Source organism: Camellia sinensis, chromosome 4 (genome assembly GCF_055761805.1).
Source record: "Camellia sinensis isolate YWXY chromosome 4, ASM5576180v1, whole genome shotgun sequence".
Classification (NCBI taxonomy): domain Eukaryota; kingdom Viridiplantae; phylum Streptophyta; class Magnoliopsida; order Ericales; family Theaceae; genus Camellia; species Camellia sinensis.
The window spans coordinates 49,231,555-49,255,843 of record NC_138964.1 but is presented as its reverse complement, the minus strand read 5'-3'; the positions used below and the strand labels follow the sequence as shown (position 1 = coordinate 49,255,843).

Sequence of the window (24,289 nt, the reverse complement as noted above, 5' to 3'; positions counted from 1 at the left end):
TACTTCAACACTATATTTTCCCAACACCATTCAATCAAACAGATAACTATTTTTTTTCTTCAAATATATCAAAAACCATGATTAAAATAGCTGAGAAACTGCAGAATTAAATATTGACTGTCAACCCATCTATGCTATGAAAATATTTAAAATAAATAACAATAATAATAATTAAAAAAAAACGAATTTATGCCGGGGATCATATCAATAACATTACACATCATATAATCACTCCATATATGCATCTAGCAGCCAACAATGTCTTTACATACGAATATATTCTTCTGTAAATTAGGCATTACAACAGGCAATTGGAGTATAATTATACAGATCCATCCTATTAACATGATTACTATATCTAACGAACAGAAAATGAAAGGGAAAAAAAAAAAAAAAATCAAAAACCCACAGACAATTTATGATGAATCTCTACTCACAGAATGATTACCGTAAATGTATGAAGCGAATCCCCAAACAGTAATGATCAGAGACATGATTTTGAAACCACTCATCGGGTCATGTAACAATATAACCGCAGCAATGCTTGTGATTGGCACTCTTACTGCATTGAGGACACCTGCTAGCACGGTGGAAGACAAAAAGAGTACAGCAGTGCTACCTAAAACCCCCAACTGAAAAGTAATAGCACCCCAGATAAGAACCATCAAATATGAAACTTCACCGCCCACGAAACTTCTAGCCTCGGAAGTCATTGATTGGAAATCGTTATTGACAACAAGCCCAATCGTGGTGAATACAAAGGCAAAGAAAGAAACCATCACTTGTTGCTCCAACACGACGTGGAAGGATCGTCTACCTAGGAATTTCACAAAAACAAGCTCTGAAAGAGCGAAAATGAGCCCGTGGAGAGCAGATCCCAAAATATCCGATACAAAACCCACGATGTATTGGCTGTTACTGATGTTTCCATATCTGTCCGAATCAGAGTCCAAACCAATGATGGCCATAGCAGCGGTGATGATCACAATAGCATTTATTGTCGAAGCATTAATTTTGTTGTTCACAATTAGGTATCCAAATAGGCAAGAAAACACTAGGGATGATGATGCCAAAAGCGAAGCAGTTGATGCTGGGAGGTAAGCATATGCGTATGCATACAAGAGGTTATCGGCAGCGCTTAAAAAACCCAATACAATATAAGAAAGAGTGAGTTTTAGGGTAAGAGAAGTCGGAGACGTTTTACAAAAGTAGTACGTAGGAACTAAGATTAAAGCAGTCAGAGGCCACCCCGCAACAGCCACCCATGAAATGATCCATTTGCTTTTGCCCCCATTGGAGTAATAGACACGGGATAGGAGGCTAGAAGCGGGGAATGCCACAAGCATTCCTCCACTGCTTAGGAGTAGCAAAACCCAATATGAGATCGGTTTGGTTTTATATGTTTCCCAAGCCATGGTCTTATATTTGGAAATCTTTTCCAGCAATGAAACTGATGGCCTCGATAATGCCTCCTCCTCCATGCCTTCCCCACCTACCATGGATCAACGATCATAACAAATGCCAATCGAAACCCAATAGTATCAGGATCAAATAGAAGAAAAGGTCAAAGGTGCAAGCATAAACACAAAACGATGCATATAATATGGATAATGTCTTTGAAATTCAACTGCTCTCATTTGTTTAGAGAAGTTAACTGCAATTGGCACTTTGGTGTTTTGTCGATTGCAATAAAATGAGGATCAGATAGCAAATATTTTTTTATGTTGTCTATCTTTGGCTTGAGAGAAGTTTGACACATCCCATAAGATTGGCTCTTCTAGAGCTGTGAGACAATCTAAGGGTACATAATTGACTAAGGGTAGATAATTGACTAGGTTGGGATGTCCGGTGATGTTCTTTTTCAAAACCGCAAATTGGGAATTAGCAACGGGTACCCAAACTTACCTATGGCATCGGACACACAATGCTTGGAGAAGGGTGTGAAATATGTATCCTATACCTTTCATTGGACACTTCTTATATATTTGTATGTTATATATAAATATAACAGTATTTTATCCCACATAGTAGACTACAAATATAACTATATGTCCCTTTTTTGCAAAGTCCATGTGCCCTGAAATTTTAGGTTCAATGGGTCCAACTTCTGGATATGCATCCGCAACCAACACCTGACACCTGCACAGAGCCCATGTAACATAGATGGCAGAGAACATATTTGTAAGGACGTGGATAATGACTTCTTATAATGCTTCTATCTTCTCGTCAACATTTCTTTTATTCAAATATAAAACTGGGAAAGAACTCACCAAAGCACATTCGATATTCTTGTTATCCATCCCACAATTTTCTATCAAAATATTAAGCTGAACATAGGAAGCTGGCAATAATGGGACCACAATAGTTGGATATGTGAAATAAACTGTGTGATTTTACTAGGATGCAATTTTTATCAAAGAAGTGAAATAACAAGAAGAGATCCAGAATTGGTTCACACTTCATCACACAAACACAAAAAGCAATTCACACAGAGATCTAGAATTCTCAATAAAAATATGTACTCTAACCAAACCAAACCAAGTCTCCAGTCTCAATCAGGTGAGGTCACAACATAAATCTTTTTTCATCATTTCTGTAATAACCCTCACGCTATCCTAACCATACTCATATGCATTCGTGTGAGTCTGTCTTGTAAGCTTGGGTTTCTAGTCTTGTCCTTGTACGTTTAAGTGTTACGGCATGTTTTGTACTTTGCTTGGTGAGAGTTTAGCCGAGGTCGTCTTCATGTCTAGAATTATCGTGGAACCACTTTGTTTGACCTCCACCTTTGCCCTGACATATTGGCCGAAATGTCATTATCTAGGCCGAGGTGTTCATCACCAAGGCCGAGGTGTGAATTATCTAGGCCGAGATGTTACCTTTGCACCTAAGTGATCTTGTCCCGGAAAGGTATGACCTAGACTGAGGTGTGGCACATCTAGGCCAAGGTGTGACACAGCTTAGTCAAGTGTTGTTCTTCCTAGCCGAGGTCATTATCCCCTACTTGCCGATGTCTTGTTATTAGCCGAGATCATTACTCGCCAGAGTGCCCATGCCGTCTTGCTTGTTGAACACACTTTGTCATAGTATTGTCTTGTCACTCAGCCACCTTTCTGTGTAGCACCAACCAGCCGTTGCCACGTGCCTCTGTAGAGGGTTAAGTCAGCCAGCAGACTTAGAAATGTATCATTTTGCTATATGTCTTTGTTTGTGAGGAGAGAGAAGCTCTAGAAGAAGAAGAAGAAGTTTGGAGTGAGAGAGTGGGTTTTCGAGCTCGATTCCTAGAGATCAAACCATTAGATTCGCGTATTGAGGTTAGATTCTTGATTTACTCTTGTCATTCTTATTGATCATCTAGCTACATTGCATGATCGAACCCGTTTTGCATGTCATGCATCGATTTAAAGTTGGTTTTAGAAAGAGAAAATGGTGTTCACGTGTTCTTGAAAGAAAGGTCTTGTAAGAAAGGTCTTGTTTGATCTGAAAGTTTGCATTAAGTTTCATGTTTTTGTGTTTGTTCTCACTAGATCCCTGAATATGGGTACCCAGGTCCATGTTTTTGAACTCATAGCATGAAATCTCAGATTTTGTAATAGCAAATCATGATCTTTGCATTCATCTCCCTCATGTTCATGTTGCTCATGTTCATCATGTTCTTCAAGAAAGGGAAACCCAGATTTTTCCCGACTTCATTCCGTTGAGTGTGGCCATCGAGGCGACACCTCGGCAAGGAGGTGTGGGACCTAGGCTTAGACCTGGTAATTGCCCAGCATATTTCCCCGAGATAAAGAACTGTATTTGTTTTGATTCGACTTAGTCTTGAGGAATGCCGAGATCATCTGCATGCATGTGAAACTTGTTTAAAAGTGCATTCAACAGACTTTGCCATGTGTTTGTAGGGTTTGGACTTGCCTTGACCCCGACGTTTGAAGAACTAAGTGAGTGGTATTTTTAATAAAGCTATATTATAATGCTTTGATAAAAGTCTTGTTTTGCTTTGTTTTGGAAAGTATTTGTAAGCATGAATGGTTATCCCTAATAGGAAAATATATATATATCTTGTTTTGATGACATTCTTGGAAAGTCTGTACGTGCTAAGGGACTATAAGCATTTGTAGCACAAAGTTTGGAAGTCCGTACGTGCTAAGGGACTATAAGCATTGGTAGCACAAAGTTTGGAAGTCCGTACGTGTTAGGGGACTCTAAGTATTGGTAGCACAAGTCCTTAGTGTCCGGGAACTATAATGCAACGACACCATCGAATTGAGATATCTGCCTTGTCTTGCCTTGTCTTGTCTTGTTTGCCACTGACGGTTTACCGCGTGGGTTTTGTTTGCCGAGATGTCATCACTTGTATTATAATGATGTTAGTAAGCATCCTTTGAAACTTGACAGATTTGCTAGATGGACTTGGTTCATCCTTTGACTTGCACTAATTATGTTATGTATTGTTTAATAAAGATCTTGAATACCAGTCATGCAAACCCCTTTATTTCTTATACCATTCACTGAGTATGCAAGCTTGCCCTCTCTATATATATATGTAGGTGATGAGCAGAAAGACGGTGACGCCTAGGTGTGACTCGCAAGCTTGTTTTGGGTTTTTGTCATGTCGGCTTAACTTGTATACATGTCGGCAGTCTTGAAAACTATGCTTCTCGGCTTATAATGTCTGCAATTTACACATGTCGGCTGGAGAAGCCTTTTGATCAAGATGAAAAATGTATTTTGTATTTCATTGTATTTGTATTCAAGTTGTAATACTATGTAAAGTTATATGCCATTCCATGTAACTTACGCACTGCTCTTACGGACCACTTGTATTTTTAAATTAATGCTTCCGCACTTGTGAGCCCCATATATATATATACTCTGATTGTATGTGGATTTTGGAGGTTGGCCTTCGGTAATCCCGAATTACTGGCCATCACGGCACCAAACTAGTAGGGGCAGTTTGAGGTCGTGACAGATTGGTATGAGAGCATGCATTCCTTATAGTGCGTTATTCACACACTTTGAGTCCTAAAGAGCATAGGATGTCCCTTAGAATAATTTTAGGATTGCATCATATTGCTTGTTACTTGACAAGGTGTGCATCATCTCGGCATAACCATTTGTTATTTGCATACATGGTTCTTGGTTCAATTTGTTTTAAGGTTGCATTTTGCCTACTCATAGCATCATGAGGAGAGGTAGACCATCAGTTGGCCGAGATCAATCAGAGGATAGATTGGACAGACTAGAAAGACTAGTTGAAGGGTTAACCCGTGAATTAAGGCAGATGAGACAACAGAATGCAAGTGCTACATCTACCCCGGCCGAACAGACGGATGGCTGACATGCAGCTCTACCTCTTCCAGTGCCCCAAGTGCCTCCATAGCCAGCCTTGTATGGGGAGGGGACGATGACTTTGATTAAAGAGTTCAAGAAGATGAACCCACCAAGATTCGCAGGGGGCATAGAGCCGATGAAGGCCGAGGCGTGGGTTTTGGAAATGGAAAAGCTGTTCGAGATCTTTCCCAGCACCAACACTTAGAAGGTGACATTAGTAGCATTCACATTAGACGACGACGCTCGAAGGTGGCGGATGATGATCCGGGAGGCTAATCCTGGTTTAACTTGGGCTAGATTTTTAGAATTGTTCTACAACAAGCATTTTCCGCTTAGCGTTCGAGATCGCAAGACCACAGAGTTCCAGACTCTGACTCAAGGCAGCAGAACAGTGGCAGAGTACGACCGTGCCTTCACAGAATTGGCAAGATACGCGCCTCAGATGGTCAGTGATGAGTATAGGAAAGCTAGGAAGTTTGAAAGTGGACTACGTGGACCAATCCAGGATCGGGTCAACATGCTCAATATGCCGACTTATGTCGAGGTGTTAGACAAGGCCATCTTGGCAGAAGCTAACTTAAACCGATATCAAAGTTCAGGAGAGAGTTAGAGGAAGAGACAGAACTATGAAGGTCGCCGGATGCCGTTTAATGCCAAGAAGAAGGCGAATGTGGGCAGTTCCAGCAACTCAGATCAGGATGGTAATGCTAAGCCGATGTGTGCGAGTTGTGGGAAGCCGCATCTAGGGGTTTGTCGCTGGGCGACAGGAGCCTGCTTTGAATGTGGGGAGATAGGCCATTGCGTGAAAGACTGTCCAAAGGCAAGAGCGATGATGGTAAGAAAAATGGGAGCACCTCGGGCTCTGCACAAGGAAGCAACGTCGGAAGGACACAGATGAGACAGGGCAGAGTTTTTGCTCTAGTGCCAGGAGACACCCAGAATGCTGAAACGGTAGTGTCAGGTACACTCTCAATTTGCTCTCAAGTTGCATACGTCTTGATTGATTCGGGCTCTACACATTCTTTTGTATCTGTTAAATTTGCCGAGAAGTTGAACAGACCGTTAGAACCCCTTGATTATGTGCTATCTGTATCTACTCCATCTGGGGGAACTATAATTATTGCATCCATATATAGGGCGTGTGTTGTGGTGGTTGAGGATGTAGAATTATTAGCTGATTTGATGCCATTAAGCATGACTCACTTCGATGTCATATTGGGAATGGATTGGTTAGTAGCGCATCATGCATCCATTAATTGTGTTACTAAGAGCGTTACATTGAAGACCCCGAACAAAGCCGAGGTCTTTTTCCAGGGTAAGGGAGTAGTACCCCCACCCTACTTAATCTCATCCATGAAAGCATACAAGTTAATCCAAAAGGGGTGTCAAGGTTATTTGTGCAATATATTAAGTGATTTGAATGGAAGTGTTGAGTTAGCCGGCATACCAGTTGTTAAGGAATTTCCCGACGTCTTTCCAAATGAGCTGCCTGGCCACTTAGTCGATAGAGAAATAGAGTTTACTGTGGACCTCGTGTCGGGAACGCAACCTATCTCCAATACACCCTATAGGATGGCCCCTGCTAAACTTAGAGAACTGAAGCTACAGTTACAAGAATTGTTGGATAAAGGATTCATTAGGCCGAGCACTTCACCGTGGGGAGCACCCGTTTTATTTGTTAAGAAAAAGGATGGCACACTTCGCCTTTGCATTGATTACAGAGAGCTTAATCAGGTAACCATCAAGAACAAGTATCCATTGCCTAGGATTGACGATTTGCTTGATCAATTACAAGGGGCACGAGTCTTTTCCAAGATTGACCTTAGGTCGGGCTACCACCAGCTGAAGGTTAAAGCCAAGGACATTGAGAAGACTGCTTTTCGGACAAGGTATGGCCACTACGAATTTTTGGTAATGCCTTTCGGAGTGACCAATGCTCCTGCAGCGTTCATGGACTTGATGAACAGAGTCTTTAAGTCGTATCTAGATGAGTTCATAGTTGTTTTCATTGACGACATATTAATCTATTCCAAGAGTACAATTGAGCACGAGAATCATCTGAGGCTTGCCCTGCAAATCTTGAGAGACAAGAAACTGTACGCCAAGTTGAGTAAGTGTGAATTTTGGCTTTCCAGCATCTCATTTTTAGGGCATGTGATTAATGAAGAGGGTATATCAGTTGATCCGAGTGAGATTGAAGCCATTGTGAATTGGCCGACGCTGACCAACGTGTCCGAGGTTCGTAGTTTTCTGGGCTTGGCAGGTTATTACAAAAAGTTTGTGAAGGACTTCTCAAGGATAGCAGTACCATTGACACAACTAACTAAGAAAGGAACAACATATGAATGGACCGATGATAGAGAATCAGCCTTCCAAGAGTTGAAGACGAGGTTAGTTACGGCACCCGTTCTTGTACTCCCGTTAGGTAACGAGGAATTTCAGATTTTCAGCGATGTTTCACATAAGGGTTTGGGTTGTGTGTTAATGCATGGGGGCAGAGTCATAACATATGCATCTCGTCAGTTGAAACTTCATAAGAAGAACTATCCAACCCATGATCTAGAGCTAGCAGCCGTAGTGTTTGCTTTGAAGATTTGGCGCCACTACTTGTATGGAGCCTCTTGCCAAGTTTTTACGAATCACAAGAGTTTGAAGTACTTGTTCACCCAAAAGGAACTAAATTTGAGACAGAGAAAATGGCTTGAATTATTGAAGGATTACGACATGCAGATTCAGTATCACCCAGGTAAAGCGAACTCGGTAGCCGACGCATTGAGTAGGAAGTCAATGGGAAGTTTGGCATGCCTAGCCATGATTTCAGTGGAGCCGACTACTATTGGGGAAGTAAAGGCAAGGCAAATGGAGGATGGATTCCTGAAGAAGGTAGCCGACGAGATTACCACCAGGCCGAGGTCGGGTTACACCCTTGAGAATGGAGTGCTTAAGTTTGAAGGAAGATTGTGCGTGACCGACGTCCCAGAATTGAAAAGAAGGATTTTGCAAGACTCTCATGGATCCAGATTTGCAGTTCATCCAGGGAACACCAAGATGTATCAAGATGTAAAACAGACCTTTTGGTGCCCGAATATGAAAAGAGAGATAGCCGAGTTCGTGTCTCAGTGTTTGTATTGTCAACAAGTGAAAGCGGAACATCAGAGACCGGCAGGACTTCTCTAACCTTTGCCGATTCCTGAGTGGAAATGGGAAGACATCTCCATGGATTTTGTAGTTGGTTTGCCGAAGACACAGAAAGGAATGGATTCAATTTGGGTTATAATCGACAGGTTAACTAAGTCAGCGCATTTCTTGCCGGTTAGGACCTTGTTCAGTGCTGAACGACTAGCTGTGTTGTATATGAATGAGATCGTTACACTTCATGGTGTGCCGATGTCCATCGTGTCAGACCGAGATCCAAAATTTGTTTCTAGATTTTGGCAGAGCTTACAAAGGGCTTTGGGAACCGAGTTGAGGTTTAGTACAGCTTTTCATCCCCAGACCGATGGCCAAACAGAGAGAACAATTCAAACACTTGAAGATATGCTTAGACTGTGCGTATTGGACTTCAAGGGAAGCTGGGAAGTGCATTTGCCATTAGTAGAGTTCGCTTACAACAACAGCTATCAAGCTAGCATTGGCATGGCGCCGTATGAAGCTTTGTATGGAAGGAAGTGCAGATCGCCGATATGTTGGACTGAAGTGGGAGATAAAGCTTTGATTGGTCCTGAGTTAGTTCAGGTTACAACCGAGAAGATTAAGCTCATTTGACAAAGGATCAAGACTGCTCAGAGTCGACAGAATAGTTATGCCGACCAGAGAAGAAGGGAGTTGGTATTTGAAATTGGGGATCATGTATTCTTGAAGGTTTCACCAATGAAAGGAGTTTTAAGATTTGGGAAGAAGGGTAAATTGGCACCCCGTTACATTGGACCGTTCGAAATCCTTGAGAAAGTCAACCCGGTTGCCTACAGACTTGCTTTACCACCGAGATTAAGTCAAGTTCATAATGTGTTTCATATCTCGATGTTGAGAAAGTATATACGGGATCCACTACACGTGATCGATCATTTCGGGATTGTGGTTGATGAAGGCCTAAGCTATGAAGAAGAGCCGATACGCATCATCGATAGACAAGTGAGACGATTGAGAAATAAGGCAATACCGATGGTGAAGATTGAGTGGAAAGAGCATTACGGCAAGGATGCTACGTGGGAAATGGAAGAGGGTATGAAAGTCCGATACCCGGAGTTATTCTCGAACCAAGGTAACTCAAGTTTGGGGACCAAACTTCTTTAAGGGGGGTAGGATGTAATAACCCTCACGCTATCCTAACCATACTCATATGCATTCGCGTGAGTCTGTCTTGTAAGCTTGCGTTTCTAGTCTTGTCCTTGTACGTTTAAGTGTTACAGCATGTTTTGTACTTTGCATGGTGAGAGTTTAGCCGAGGTCGTCTTCATGTCTAGAATTATCGTGGAACCACTTTGTTTGACCTCCACCTTTGCCCCGACATATTGGCCGAGATGTCATTATCTAGGCCGAGGCGTTCATCACCAAGGCCGAGGTGTGAATTATCTAGGCCGAGATGTTACCTTTGTACCTAAGTGATCTTGTCCTGGAAAGGTATGACCTAGACCGAGGTGTGGCACATCTAGGCCAAGGTGTGGCACAGCTTAGTCAAGTGTTGTCCTTCCTAGCCGAGGTCATTATCCCCTACTTGCCGATGTCTTGTTATTAGCCGAGATCATTACTCGCCAGAGTGCCCATGCCGTCATGCTTGTTGAACACACTTTGTCATAGTTTTGTCTTGTCACTCAGCCACCTTTCTGTGTAGCACCAACCAGCCGCTGCCACGTGCCTCTGTAGAGGGTTAAGTCAGCCAGCAGACTTAGAAATGTATCATTTTGCTATATGTCTTTGTTTGTGAGGAGAGAGAAGCTCTAGAAGAAGAAGAAGAAGTTTGGAGTGAGAGAGTGGGTTTTCGAGCTTGATTCCTAGAGATCAAACCATTAGATTCGCGTATTGAGGTTAGATTCTTGATTTACTCTTGTCATTCTTATTGATCATCTAGCTGCATTGCATGATCGAACCCGTTTTGCATGTCATACATCGATTTAAAGTTGGTTTTAGAAAGAGAAAATGGTGTTCACGTGTTCTTGAAAGAAAGGTCTTGTTTGATCTGAAAGTTTGCATTAAGTTTCATGTTTTTGTGTTTGCTCTCACTAGATCCCTGAATATGGGTACCCAGGTCCATGTTTTTGAACTCATAGCATGAAATCTCAGATTTTGTAATAGCAAATCACGATCTTTGCATTCATCTCCCTCATGTTCATGTTGTTCATGTTCATCATGTTCTTCAAGAAAGGGAAACCCAGATTTTTCCCGACTTCATTCCGTTGAGTGTGGCCATCGAGGCGACACCTCGGCAAGGAGGTGTGGGACCTCGGCTTAGACCTGGTAATTGCCCAGCATATTTCCCCGAGATAAAGAACTGTATTTGTTTTGATTCGACTTAGTCTTGAGGAATGCCGAGATCATCTGCATGCATGTGAAATTTGTTTGAAAGTGCATTCAACAGACTTTGCCATGTGTTTGTAGGGTTTGGACTTGCCTTGACCCCGACGTTTGAAGAACTAAGTGAGTGGTATTTTTAATAAAGCTATTTTATAATGCTTTGATAAAAGTCTTGTTTTGCTTTGTTTTGGAAAGTATTTGTAAGCATGAATGGTTATCCCTAATCGGAATATATATATATATATATATATATCTTGTTTTGATGACATTCTTGGAAAGTCCGTACGTGCTAAGGGACTATAAGCATTTGTAGCACAAAGTTTGGAAGTCCGTACGTGCTAAGGGACTATAAGCATTGGTAGCACAAAGTTTGGAAGTCCGTACGTGCTAGGGGACTCTAAGCATTAATAGCACAAGTCCTTAGTGTCCGGGGACTATAATGCAACGACACCATCGAATTGAGATATCTACCTTGTCTTGCCTTGTCTTGTCTTGTTTGCCACTGACGATTTACCGCGTGGGTTTTGTTTGCCGAGATGTCATCACTTTTATTATAATGATGTTAGTAAGCATCCTTTGAAACTTGACAGATTTGCTAGATGGACTTGGTTCATCCTTTGACTTGTACTAATTATGTTATGTATTGTTTGATAAAGATTTTGAATACCAGTCATACAAACCCCTTTATTTCTTATACCATTCACTGAGTATGCAAGCTTGCCCTCTCTATATATATATGTAGGTGATGAGCAGAAAGACGGTGACGCTTAAGTGTGACTCGCAAGCTTGTTTTGGGTTTTTGTCATGTCGGCTTAACTTGTATACATGTCGGCAGTCTTGAAAACTATGCTTCTCGGCTTATAATGTCTGCAATTTACACATGTCGGCTGGAGAAGCCTTTTGATCAAGATGAAAAATGTATTTTGTATTTCATTGTATTTGTATTCAAGTTGTAATACTATGTAAAGTTGTATGCCATTCCATATAACTTACGCACTGCTCTTACGAACCACTTGTATTTTTAAATTAATGTTTCCGCATTTGTGAGCCCCATATATATATTTATACTCTGATTGTGTGTAGATTTTGGAGGTTGGCCTTCGGTAATCCCGGATTACTGGCCATCACGGCACCAAACTAGTAGGGGCAGTTTGGAGTCGTGACAATTTCGCTCAGTCAAGGGTTGTATGCTCGGTTAAATTAAAAATTAATAAAATATGACACTCTTCTACAAAAACAATATGCACAAGAAGTTTAAACAGCATCATTTTAATTTCATTAAAGTTTCAGTAGCTGATGGTGTCCAACTTTCACCACATTCTTCAAAATCCACACTGTTACAAATTGCAAGTGGTATTATTATTCTAAATGGTAATGCCAGAAAACCCTAAAACATTAACCCTAAATTTATCCACACTAACAGGGGTTGAGTCTTCGTTGATTCCTAAACTAATCAACAACTTACTTCCAACAGTTCACGTCATTAGGGGTAAATTTAGGAGGTAATGTGTTAAGGGTCTTAAGCAATCATTTTTTTTATTCCCAAATCACTAGAATTAGTTGTTCAACAACCTAGGAAAACGTAGTTAAAAAAAAAAAAAAAAAACCTAGGAAAACGCAAATCGATCGCACAAAGCCGCGTATATCCAGAAAATAAATATAGAAAATCCATTTCCTATATTTACTCTCTGTTACACTATCCATTTCAGGTTTCCTTTGGGTAGATAGTCCTCATTACATCAAGCCTTAACACTTCCAAACACCCCTATTTGTCTTTTTAGCACCAAGTTTCCCCAAATCCAACAGCTTCAAGTTTCGAAGTTCAGATCTAAACATTATTTTGGGTTTAGTTGAAAAAAAAAAATTATAAATGTGTAACAACCCCAAAAAACCTCCATGGGTTTGTACCTAAAAACAAAAACACAACATAAAAAAATTTCAAATTTTCATGTATCAAGAAAAACCCACGTATCAAAATTAGAAGATAGCACTCACACACATGTACATATAAAAGAGATCAAACCCATAACTAGAATGAGGTCAGAATTTAATACAAACCCATAAAACACATATGAAGATGATTTAATATTTGTAAATTGAATTTGACCTGGCTGAAGCAGAGGATGTTGCATGAACCCTGAAACTGAGTGACTCGGAAGCTGAGACTGACAAGAGCTGAGTCAACGCTGTTGTATGCAAATTCTTTGCTGCGATGAGAGACGATACATAAAAATTATATAATTTTCTATATACACACCATTGAATTCAATTGAATGATTCAGAATTAGAGCCCTATTGTCTACATACAACTGTAGATACAGACACTTGCTTTCAGAGGAGACAATGGGACCACGTAGTTCCTTTCAATTCTCGAAAATCCAAAAGATCGTTATATACGTTGTTTGGGAATCTTATATATTGTGGTGGTTGGTTTTTTTTTTTTTTTTTTGAGTTAATTACAATGCTACGTAACTCAAATTTTGTGGCTCAAAAGTGACTCAAATGGCCAAAACGACGTCGTTTTGGCCATTTGAGCCACAAAATTTAAGCTACGAGACATTTTCCCAGTCTTATTTACAAATATTATGTATTTCAGATTCTATCTAAATTTTTTAAAATTAAGTCCTATTTAGTGAAATTAATAATATTATCAGTTTTTCTCAAATTTTAAAACTAAGAATATTATCAATTTTTAAATATTAATATTTCAGATAATTGTTTCACTAACTAATGAAAAAAAGAAAAATATGAAATTAAACGTTTTTCCCTTTCAACTTATTATTTCTTTTTTAGTTTTAAAACTGAGAATATTCTCAGTTTTTTCATTTTTTTTTTCTAATTTTACACATCAATATTCCATCATCATACTTCTTTATAGACACAAAATTTTCGATCTTGTACAAAAAAAAACAATTCAATTTTTTCAAACATTAGTTTTTTTTTTTTGGCACATAATTTTTTTTTTTTTCAATTTGAAAGTTGATACTTTAAAATTTTGAAAATCAAAATAAATGTCAAATCATCATGTTTCCTTATACATAATCATAAATGATGAATAATCATTATTTGAAAGGCAATTCCAACTGTTAAAAATTTAATGGAGCTTAAAAGTCTAAAAAATCTTAGTTAAGAATTAATAGAGTAAAAGTTCATAAATTAGGATTTGTGTATTAATAACTTTTATTGTTATTATTATTATTTTTAAATAAAATTTTGGGTGATGCACCAATAAATCCTAGATTGTGGACTCATGCACTGTCTGGTCCTAAAAGATTTCTTGTAGATGAGAATGTCCTGTTATATACAATATTACCAATAAGGGCTTTCGTAATGTGGTCCTATGTTACAAAGTAATGGACAACAATGGTATTTTACAGGGGGCGGAATTACGAAACTGTGTAATATTCATTTCCTTTCTGGTTGGTGTTGAAGCTAGGGAAATGGAAAGATTTTGGGGATCAACGTTCAGTCTGTGAGCATCGGATTTTTCGTAATTACAGTTTGAGTGTAACGTTTACGTCCCTGAAAATGAATGGTGGAAACCCTAGATATAGGAAACCCTAAAACATTAGTTCAGTCATCGATTTGGTAGCTATGTATACAATTTGTGAAGTGTAAAGGGCGAATCGAATGGTGCTTGGTAAACGGCATTTGCACCCTGTTTTGGTGCGAAAACATTGCGTCAAAGTGTGTAGTGGTGGGACATCATAACATGATCAAAAATCAATCAGGTATTTATTTTGTTATGTTGTTTGATTTTTCAGATTGTAATGTTGTGTGCTATCATTTTTTGGTGCGCCTATGATGACTGTTGTTTTGGTGCGTAATGGTTTCTCACGTTGGTGTGTTGTTACTGTGATTTTCAGTATAGAGTGATGTTTGGGTAGTTTGATGTGTAATGTTGTTTGATGTAGACAGAGTGTGCACACTGAAAGGAATATAATTTTGAAAATGAAAGAATAGTTGTCATTTTGTGGGTGGAGGAATATATGATCTGGTTATTGGTGTTTTTTCCAATTTTGATTCGTGTTGTAGTGTGACTAATGTTATGTTAATTTTGAGTCCTTGTAGTGTGGGTAATGTTATGCTCAGGGTACAGGGTTACATATGTATGTACATTGGTGTTAGAGAATTAGGTACATGATTACGTATGTCTGTGTCATAAATGGGCGTGTCGACGTAGTGTGCGATGTATGAGCATTGTTTGGGGGATGGCCATGTGAGTTGGTTTCCAACTCATTTGTAATAGGAAAATGTGTGTTTCGGTTTTCGGGATGTATGTTTAACATTGTTGACGATGTGTCTGTAGTTACAATCATGCAAATCATATGCAATAAAATTATAGTATGTACGTTTTCAATATGATAGTGTCATTTTGCGAGGCGGTGGGTGAGGTGTAATGTTTATCAGTATGATGGTTGGAGGGTTGTGTTTCTTGATAGTGATAGTGGATTGTATTTGGTTTCGCAGGTACATTTACTTTATATGTTGTGTTACATCGCAATGTGAGTGAGGTTGAATGTGCAATTGATGGGGGTCGGTTGGTAGTGTGTTGATGGTCGTGATGGTCAGTTGGTATCGTGTTGACGTTCATTTGGTGTTCCTGTGTAGATTGTGTGACATTGAAAGTGACGGTACGTGATTATAGTGGTTGTGAACTTTTTTTTTTTGTTGAATGTCATTTCCCACTTCGGAAAAGAAAGGACATTACCCTTGTCCCTGCCAGTAACAGTTGGTGGCTCTTTCGTGAATGCATCTACCGCACCGTTAAAAATTGATCATTTCTTTTGTTCGATTTTTATTTTGTTTTATGCATCATATATGCAAGACATAACTTATGCTCGGACGGATTTCTTTTCTTTTTTCTTTTTTTTTTGAATTTTTGATTTGGTAACATCGTGGTCTCGTGGCCCATTTGTGGTTCGTAGGATTTGCAAAACTGCTAATTTGTTTGTTTTTGGGTAATTGGAACGACATTTTGGATTTGGTGATCGTCGAATTTTGGTTATAATTATTTTGATCCATATATATTGATCTTCCTTAACGTGTGGTTGGGTTGCTTGTTAGAGTTCTGTGTGTTTGAAATCCCACATTTGGTTGGGACATTATTTTGTCCCAATATGCTTATGTTGTTGGTTGATATTGTTGTTTGTTGACAATGTTGGTAGGTGTGTTGACAACGAGAATAGGTTATAATCCATTTACATGGTCTTATGCATCGTGCTGTGTTGTTATCATTGATTGTATTTTTTTTTTTTACATCATATACGCAGTACATAACGTATGTCCGGACGCATTTCTTTTCTTTTTTTTTTTTTTTAATTTTTAATTTGGTAACATAGTGGTCTCGTGTCCCATTTGTGGTTCATTGTAATTGGTGAGATTTGTGCGCAAAAATATTGTGCTATTTCGATGTCCGCAACTGAACAATGTTTGTATGGTGATTACACGAGTAATATTTGGTGGAATAGAAACGTAGGAAGTAAGCAGCTTAGTTGACTGACAATGGAATGGGAAAGTAAAATAAACACACCCATGACACGAAATTAAACCATGTCTCACAAAATGTATCGCGGGTAGAACTGTTAATTAAAAAGCAAAAATGTAATGGCCCTCACATAATATGAAATATGACATAAATGTTAATAAAAAATGCGAACTCATATTGCCGACGGCGCGGTCTAAATTTTTATTTAAGTAGATATAATGTGTTGTGTCATGTCGACAATACTTATAAAACGTAAAGTCTTTGGGAAGCAAATAACATCAAGAAAAAGTAAAGTACTACAGAAGTAACTAACATTAAGGAAACTAAAAATGGCAATGCGTTAATAACGATATGATAAATGTGAATGATATACGATTTGGTAAGGCGAAACATAATCGTAGTATCTGTGGCTCGCCTTATTCGCGCCCCTTTTCGGAAGGTTTGAAAGAAAGACCTACAGTTCGGACTCCCACAATTCTGAATCTAATATCACAAGTGCAATGTGAAACTGATAAACACCAAAGAGTCTAAATCTGGCAAATCTTTTTGAAAAATCGATTTTAAATCAAATAAAGCCAAAATTGGACTGCTTTGCCAAATACAGAGCCACCACCTGAATATTTTGTTTTTGGGAAAATTTAGGAAATTCATGACTCGTGCCAAAGGCCATGTGTCCTTCATCACCAAAGTTGTCTCGGCTTGGGAACTTAGGTACGAAAGGGGAAGGTCATGAATTGAGCACCCTCGCTCGCTCGATCAAAGATCGCCTCTACTAATCATGATATGATTTTTTAAAAACATTATGCGTTCTTATTCCGGTTATTAAGCTAGCTTTACTATGTGATACGCACAATCAAGTATAGACTAGTTTGCAAGACTTGGAACAATTCAACTCATATTTGTTTGCGAAAATGGTTTGAATTTGCCACCTCAAGTGGGCTTAAAGTTTGCGGATTTGCCACCAAACATAGTGGGCTTAAAACATGATTTGCCACTCAACAAAGTGGGCTTAAAACACACATTTTATTGAATTGTTCCAATTCAAACAACAAGCCTTCATCCACAGGCATTTATGCAGTTTATCATTTAAGCACATAGCCTCATGGTAAGCATGCTAAACATGACAAAATTCACATTCATGCGAGTATGCTAAAGTGGAAAAACTCATCTAGTACTCCAAGCTAGGACAATACAAGTAAAAAAAATATGCATGATTCCTAACCATACAAAATGCCTAATGCAACACATGCAATATGCGATTAATAGGCTCGGCTACTAATGTGGCATATGGAGCAATTTGAACAACATGCAATTAAACATGTGTTCAAATTTTTTTTGAAAATTACAATGCAGTTTGAATGATGCGCCGAGCCTCGGTGCATGCAATACGAATGAATGGATACAAGCATAAGGCATAAGGTATGCTAATTTGAAACATGATGCTCCTAATCAAACCATCAAAAGCGGTTAAGTAAAAGGGAGAAAGACGTAGGGTTGGAAGGCATACATGCACGGACGCACACTTATTACAATATTACGCCCTCGCGAAGGAGGGTCTGAATAAATAAGCTAACCAACTAGCTATGCTAATTAAGCTAATTAATTATTACAAAACTCGAATTAATTAACTATTCTAGTTAAGTAATTACAAAACGAAATCGAATAACTAGTTAAACTAGCTAATTAATTACAACTTTTAATTAGCTACAATTAATTTATTACAACACATATTTGATCTATTGCTAATTAAACTAATTAGCTAATCCCAGGAAGCAAGGGAGGCCCATGCATACACGGTTTCCACCCGAAAAGCCATTGCCTTGCTGCTGAATGCCTCTGTTTGCACATTGAACACCAACAATTCTGCCCACTTCCAGAACACCTCTGCTCCACCTTACCAACACACTGTGCAAATTTCATTGATGGCCAACAAGGGGCCGGTCGGCTACCACTAGTGGCAGTTGACTACTGGTGGTGGCTGTCGGCCACTGATAACCTGGACTTCCTTGTTGCAACAGAGAGCAAACAGAGCAAAACAGTATATTTTTCAAGGGTTTTTTTGCACACTTTGCCTCTCCTTTTCATGGGGAATCAAATGAGGGACAAAATTTGGTTTACAAACTATCAATCAAGCAATTTCATTGCATGATGGCTTGTGAAACCAATTGTGCAAGTTTAAGAAATGTAAAATGAGACCAAAATGCCCATCACCCTATCATGCATGATCAAGGGCAATGGAGACCTAGGAAAATGATACATTTCATCACTTTTGAGTATGGAATGTCCCATTTTCCTCGTATTCAAATTAACGTCCGATTTGAACACATGCAATGCAACACAAAGGAATGCTTATCTTGTCACTTTTACTTGCCAAATTTGTTTACACATTTTAGTTACCAAATCATTCATTAATCAATTTGTCCATTGGTGAGTGTCTTCTAAGATGAAAGAAGTGTCAACCAAGGGATAGTTTAAGGCATGAGAGACGCTTCATGCCGTTAGTAATGAACCCTCAAAGGTGGATTAAACCATTAAGCATGAGCCTCAATCTCAAGCTTAAACAACCCTAAGGTTGAAACAATCCTCAAAGCAAATGAAAAAGTGAAGAAATGAGGGAGATTAAAGAGATTATAAGTGCTAAAATTAGGTGAGAAAAAACACTAAAACATGCAATCAACTCAAACCAATGGTGGTTAAAACTTTAAAACACCAAGGTAATGAAAGGACTTACACTACAACTATGCAATACAAGACTTAAAAGTACCAAACAACCAAAGCAGTGGCAAAACAGCTTAAAACAGAGTTCAAAACATGCTGGACTTGAGCCACAAAAAGCTAAAACATTAAGCTAATACATGGGGCCAACTAGGCATGCAAACAAGACACAAGGAGGGGAGGCTAAACCCTCAAAATTTGGACTTCAAAATGAGTTTTTTGCTACTGAAAAACCTTTGAAATTTAGTGATTAAAAGGCCTAAAAAAGTTGGATTGAAAGTGGTGAATAAAGGTACAAAAGGTTTACTAACAAAGAAGGAAGAAGGGTGAACCACCTCCTAACTGAAAATGGCCTTAAAAAACCACCTTTAGGCCACAAAAATAGAGTTTTTTACAGTTCAAAATTAGTTGGAAAACATACTGGAATGAAGACAAAAGTAGTTATAACAATAAGCTAATACATGGAGCAATTTAAGCTAGTAAACAAGCCAAAGGAGGGGTGGCTAACCCCTCCATTTTTGGGACTTCAAAACCACTTTTTTAGCCGCTGAAAACCTCTAAAAATCAGTGGTAAAAAGCTTTAAAAAAGTTGATGAAGAGATGGGAAACACAAGGGTAAAGGCTTAAAGAACAAGGTTCAAAGAAGGGCTATCAACCCCTCAACCTTTAAATGGCCTTAAGGCCCAAGCTTTAACCCAAAAACATAGTTGAAAAACACTTCTAAATCAGCAAGAAAAGACAAAAAAGTAGTGCAAAGGTGCTTAAAGTTATACCTCTTAAAAGAGGAATAACTCTTTTGTTCACAAACCAACCAATTCTCACTCTCAAGGGCTGAAATTTGGACTCAACAATCTTAGCAAGGAGAGCTCCAATATTGGTGTAGGAAGTGTTTGGGTTAGGTATATAGGTTGCAAGATAGAGATAGAGAGAGAATTCCAAGAAATGGAGCTTTTGAAATTTTTTGGAACCTTAAATAAAGAGGTTTGGCCAGGTATATATAGAAAAACAACCTAACAGGTCAAAAATATCAAGCTTTGAACAATTGGAGCTTGTGGGGGACAGCTTGCCAAAAATATCTAGGTTTTTCACCAATGGCCGACCAGCCAGAAGTGTGGATTGTCGGCCATCAAAAATTTACTTCCTAGCCCAACTTCAAATGGGCATGTCTCCTTCATCCGGACTCCTTTGCAGGTCATTCCTGAGTCTAAATTGAAGCCCCAGAAGTCTACTTTCCAATGGAAGTGGCCCCACATCTAAATTCTAATTTTTCTAAGAGATATTCCTATTTTAGTAAAGGTTGCTTAGTTTTGGATTAATTGGATTGATGCCTAACTTCAACCAGCCATATCTCCCTCATCCGGACTCGACTTTAGGAGATTCTTGAGTGTAAAATGAAACCTCGAAAGTCCACTTTCCAATGGTGGTGGCCTCACAACTTAAGTCCAAGTGTACAAAAGGATAGACCTGATATAGTGAAGGCTGTCCAGTTCTCTTTTAACGGTTTATGCTCAACTTCTTCCCCAACTAGGTTTATTCCCTCTCCTCCAATTTTCTTCAACTCCAAACCTCTAAATAAGATGTTTTAAAATATTTTTGAAAGAGTTCATCTCTCTTCCATTTATTTTTACTTTGTCCTTACTCGGTTTACTGAAAAGCGCAATTTTTAATGAAATGCGAGTTTCGGAACATCGTAGAAGAATTTTCAAAAATATTTTGAAAGAGAGGGTTTTAAGGTCTAAAATAGTTTTGGTCAAAATAGTTTTGGTCCAAAATGGGGTGTAAGGTTGGAATTTAGAAGCTCTTTTTGCTGAAGAAATTGAACATTTGCACAGCACAACTTTCATCGTCAAGTGATCAATTAGTGGTGCCCAAGTCTTAAAGGCGGTCAAAAATGGGGTGTCTACAGTTACCCCTCTTTGACAAAGCTCAAAGTTATAAAATGACGTGAGTGAATGTCAAAGCCTGAAGACGACTCATTTTGACAAGGGTGTAAGACTTGGGAAAACAAACGAAATGTAGATGCAGTTGGTTGAACCCGAGGGTTGCCTATGTATCCCTTTGCAAGGAATCAAACCAGCATAGTTCAGGGGTAGAATGCAAAATGATACACAATTGTAATGAAACAATGCAATAATATACAATGTAACAAAATAATCAAACCACAAGCAGTGTAAAACACATACAAATACCACAAAGGGATGGAGATGCAAATCAAACTACGTTTACCACAGAAAGAAGTGGGCACAGCCAAACGACGTCTAACACAGGCCAAGTGCCCACATCCTCATTACTGGCCTCAACGCAGCATGGACACTTACACATAACAGAACCGTGTTTCAATGTGAAAGGGTGTAAGCACATGCAAAACTATGTGTTTCATAGAAAAAGAAAGAGTACAAGTAATTGGGTGGGATGATATAAGTGAGGAGTGATCTACTTAGGAAAGATGATCCTAAATATTGAATGCAACAAAACAAAGTACAATGAAATGGATGCAATGGATGTAGTGAATAAGGCATAGGCCGAACCGCATATTACCTAGAAAAGGTGTGGACACAAAACAAACCACGTCTAACACAGTAAGATGCCGAAACCTTCAGACCACAATTCTTGCAGAATAGGCGCGTACACATGCCGAGCTATGTTTTAACATGAAAAGTATGGGCACATGCTAAACTAAAGCTTAACATGGAAAGTATGTAAACAATAAAATGGTATGATGCAATAGATGTATGCAACAAATTCTATATGCAATAGAAATGATAGATGTGATGTAATAGATAATAAATGCGACGTAGCAGTTAGAAAGTGAAAGTACCTTACAGAGGCAATTGGTGATGACTCACCTTATGCTGTTGGGGATTTTTCGCTTTTTTTTTTTTGGTTGAACCACAGGTACTACTTTTCTCCCTGGCTATGTTCGCAACTTTCCCTATTCTTCAATAGGGTGACAGACTAGGTTAGGTCAGTATCTAGAATTGAGACGCATACAAGCTACCTCAACCTATGGGGCTGCCATACAAACTTCAAGCCGAGAATACACCTTTGGGTATTTAAACCAGACTTTAGTCTCGGAAATCCTGAACCTTTGCATTCTAGGCATCGGCCATTCGAAGTCTAGTTTCCACCATCTCAGTTGATCTCCTAGGAACTCATCGCAAACATAGGCAGGTGGCTATACCAGACCGCCTGAAGTCGTTCGGGCACAACAAACACCAAAGGAATTACACCTTTAGAGGATTTAAGGTCTTCTAGACCGAGGAGTGCACAAGACAGTGCGAGTGAGGTGAATGAATGCACAAAATAGTGTTATACAAGATGCAATGCACAAGATAGTGCGATGTAAGATGAAATGCACAAGATAGTGCGATGCAATGCATAAAATAGTTCGATACAATGCGCAAAATAGTGCGATGCAAGATGAAATGCACAAGATAGTGCGATATAATGCACAAAATAGTGCGATACAATGTGAAATGCATAAGATAGTGCGATGCAATGCACAAGATAGTGCGAAGGTGAAATGCACAGGATAGTGCGAGCGATACAAAGTGAAATGCAAAAGATAGTGTGAGCGATACAAAGTGAAATGCATAAGATAGTGCGATGAAATGAAATACACAAGATAGTGAGAGCGATACAAGGTGAAATGCACAAGATAGTGCGAGTGATACAAAGTGGAATGCACAAGATAGTGTGATGAAATGAAATACACAAGATAGTCCGAGCGATACAAAGTGAAATGCCCAAGATAGTGCGACAAAATGAAATGTACAAGGTAGCGCGATGCAAGGCACAAGATAGTGTGATATAATGAAATGCACAAGATAGTGCGATGCGCAAGAAAACGTGAGTGAGTTGAAATGCACAAGAAAGTGCGATGCATAAGAAAGCGCGAGTGATTTGAAATTGTGCGGTATGCATGCAGTGATTTGTACGATGATGCATAGAATGATTGATTGTGTGATAGATGCATGAAGTGAGATTATTGTTCGATAGATACATAAAAGCGAGATTATTGTACGGTGGATGCACATAATGATTGGTTTACAAAGCAATACATTGACGATGCATGTTCCATGCAAGATAAACAACCAATGCATGATGTTAATTGAGAGCATGTTCTATGCAACACTGAAAGGATGTTCTATGCATGAGACAAGAGCATATTCTATACAACATTGAAAGCATATTCTATGCATGAAACAAGAGCATATTCTATGGAACATTGAAAGCATGTTTTATGCATAAAACAAGAGCATATTCTATGCAACACTGAAAGCATGTTCTATGCACGAAACAAGAGCATATTCTATGCAACATTGAAAGCATATTCTATGCATGAATCATAAACGATGCAAGGCACACGTGCAACATAAGTATATGTAAAAATGCACATTCTATGCAACAAAAGAGAACAAATATGTAACAAAAAGTGTTGTTCGGCTACAACCTCTGATTTACCCTTCAGAGACTTTGCAACATGCTCAAAAAAGGATACATCCTATTCATATTGGCAAGGGTAACATCTGTATGCCGCTTTGATCGCCATTCTGACTTGAAGTAGGCTTGAACTCGGAGTCGAAGGACACTCATACTCCAGAGAAATGGCGAGGCCTAAGAAGGTGCACCTGGAATGTAGTCTCAGAATTTGCCGAAGTTGAAACAAACTCAGATGCTCCGATTTTCCCTTTTTTCTTTTGCTTTGCAATTCGGAAACTATATAGCTTCAGAGAGGTCCTGGTTCGGTTGCTCCCTCTTGATCAGGGCTGAACCCTACAGTTTATAAAAGAAAGAATATTGTTTTGCACATATGTTGAGAATGGCATAGCACTTTGAGCACAAAACAATTTTTTTTTTTTTTTGAAATTGAGATTGAGGATGAGTTTTTGACTAGGTATTAAGCCTACGACTGACCATAGTCAAAACGACTCAACAAAGGGAAAGACAAGGTAAAAACAACACAACTGTTGACATTTACTAAAATCAGAACGACTGAAAACAAGAATCGAGACAAACAAAAACAACAAACATAACACTCGGATATGTTCCAATGGCGAGAGACCTCTCGATTCACGGGGAGCATGTTTCTCCAGGTATTATTTCCCATCATTTTTCATCTGTGATTCTCACATCACTCTGGCACTCAATCTCTTTTTCTCTGAAAAGCCTTTTCCTTACTTTTTCTCTCAGCGCACATCTCTCTATTCTTTACTCTCTCTTATTTTTTTATCCCTTCCCTGG

The 24,289-nt window shown here is 39.0% G+C and overlaps 1 protein-coding gene across 4 annotated transcripts; it reads right to left on the bottom strand.

Annotated features, from left to right (window-relative positions):
- Window positions 1-202: 202 nt before the first annotated feature.
- PUP5 (purine permease 5) lies at window positions 203-13,242 on the bottom strand. 4 transcript variants are annotated; one of them, XM_028257554.2, is made up of 3 exons: window positions 13,150-13,242; window positions 12,950-13,049; window positions 203-1,492 (listed from the first exon to the last, which is right to left on the bottom strand). In XM_028257554.2, exons 2-3 carry the CDS (start codon window positions 12,972-12,974, stop codon window positions 417-419), a joined length of 1,101 nt encoding a protein of 366 aa, XP_028113355.2. In that variant the 5' UTR covers window positions 12,975-13,049; window positions 13,150-13,242; the 3' UTR covers window positions 203-416. The 4 variants fall into 4 exon arrangements, with proteins under 4 accessions (XP_028113355.2, XP_082780956.1, XP_082780955.1 ...); XM_082924830.1 differs by having other exon boundaries at window positions 203-2,139; window positions 13,150-13,230; XM_082924829.1 differs by having other exon boundaries at window positions 13,168-13,224.
- Between the last annotated feature and the right edge of the window lie 11,047 nt (window positions 13,243-24,289).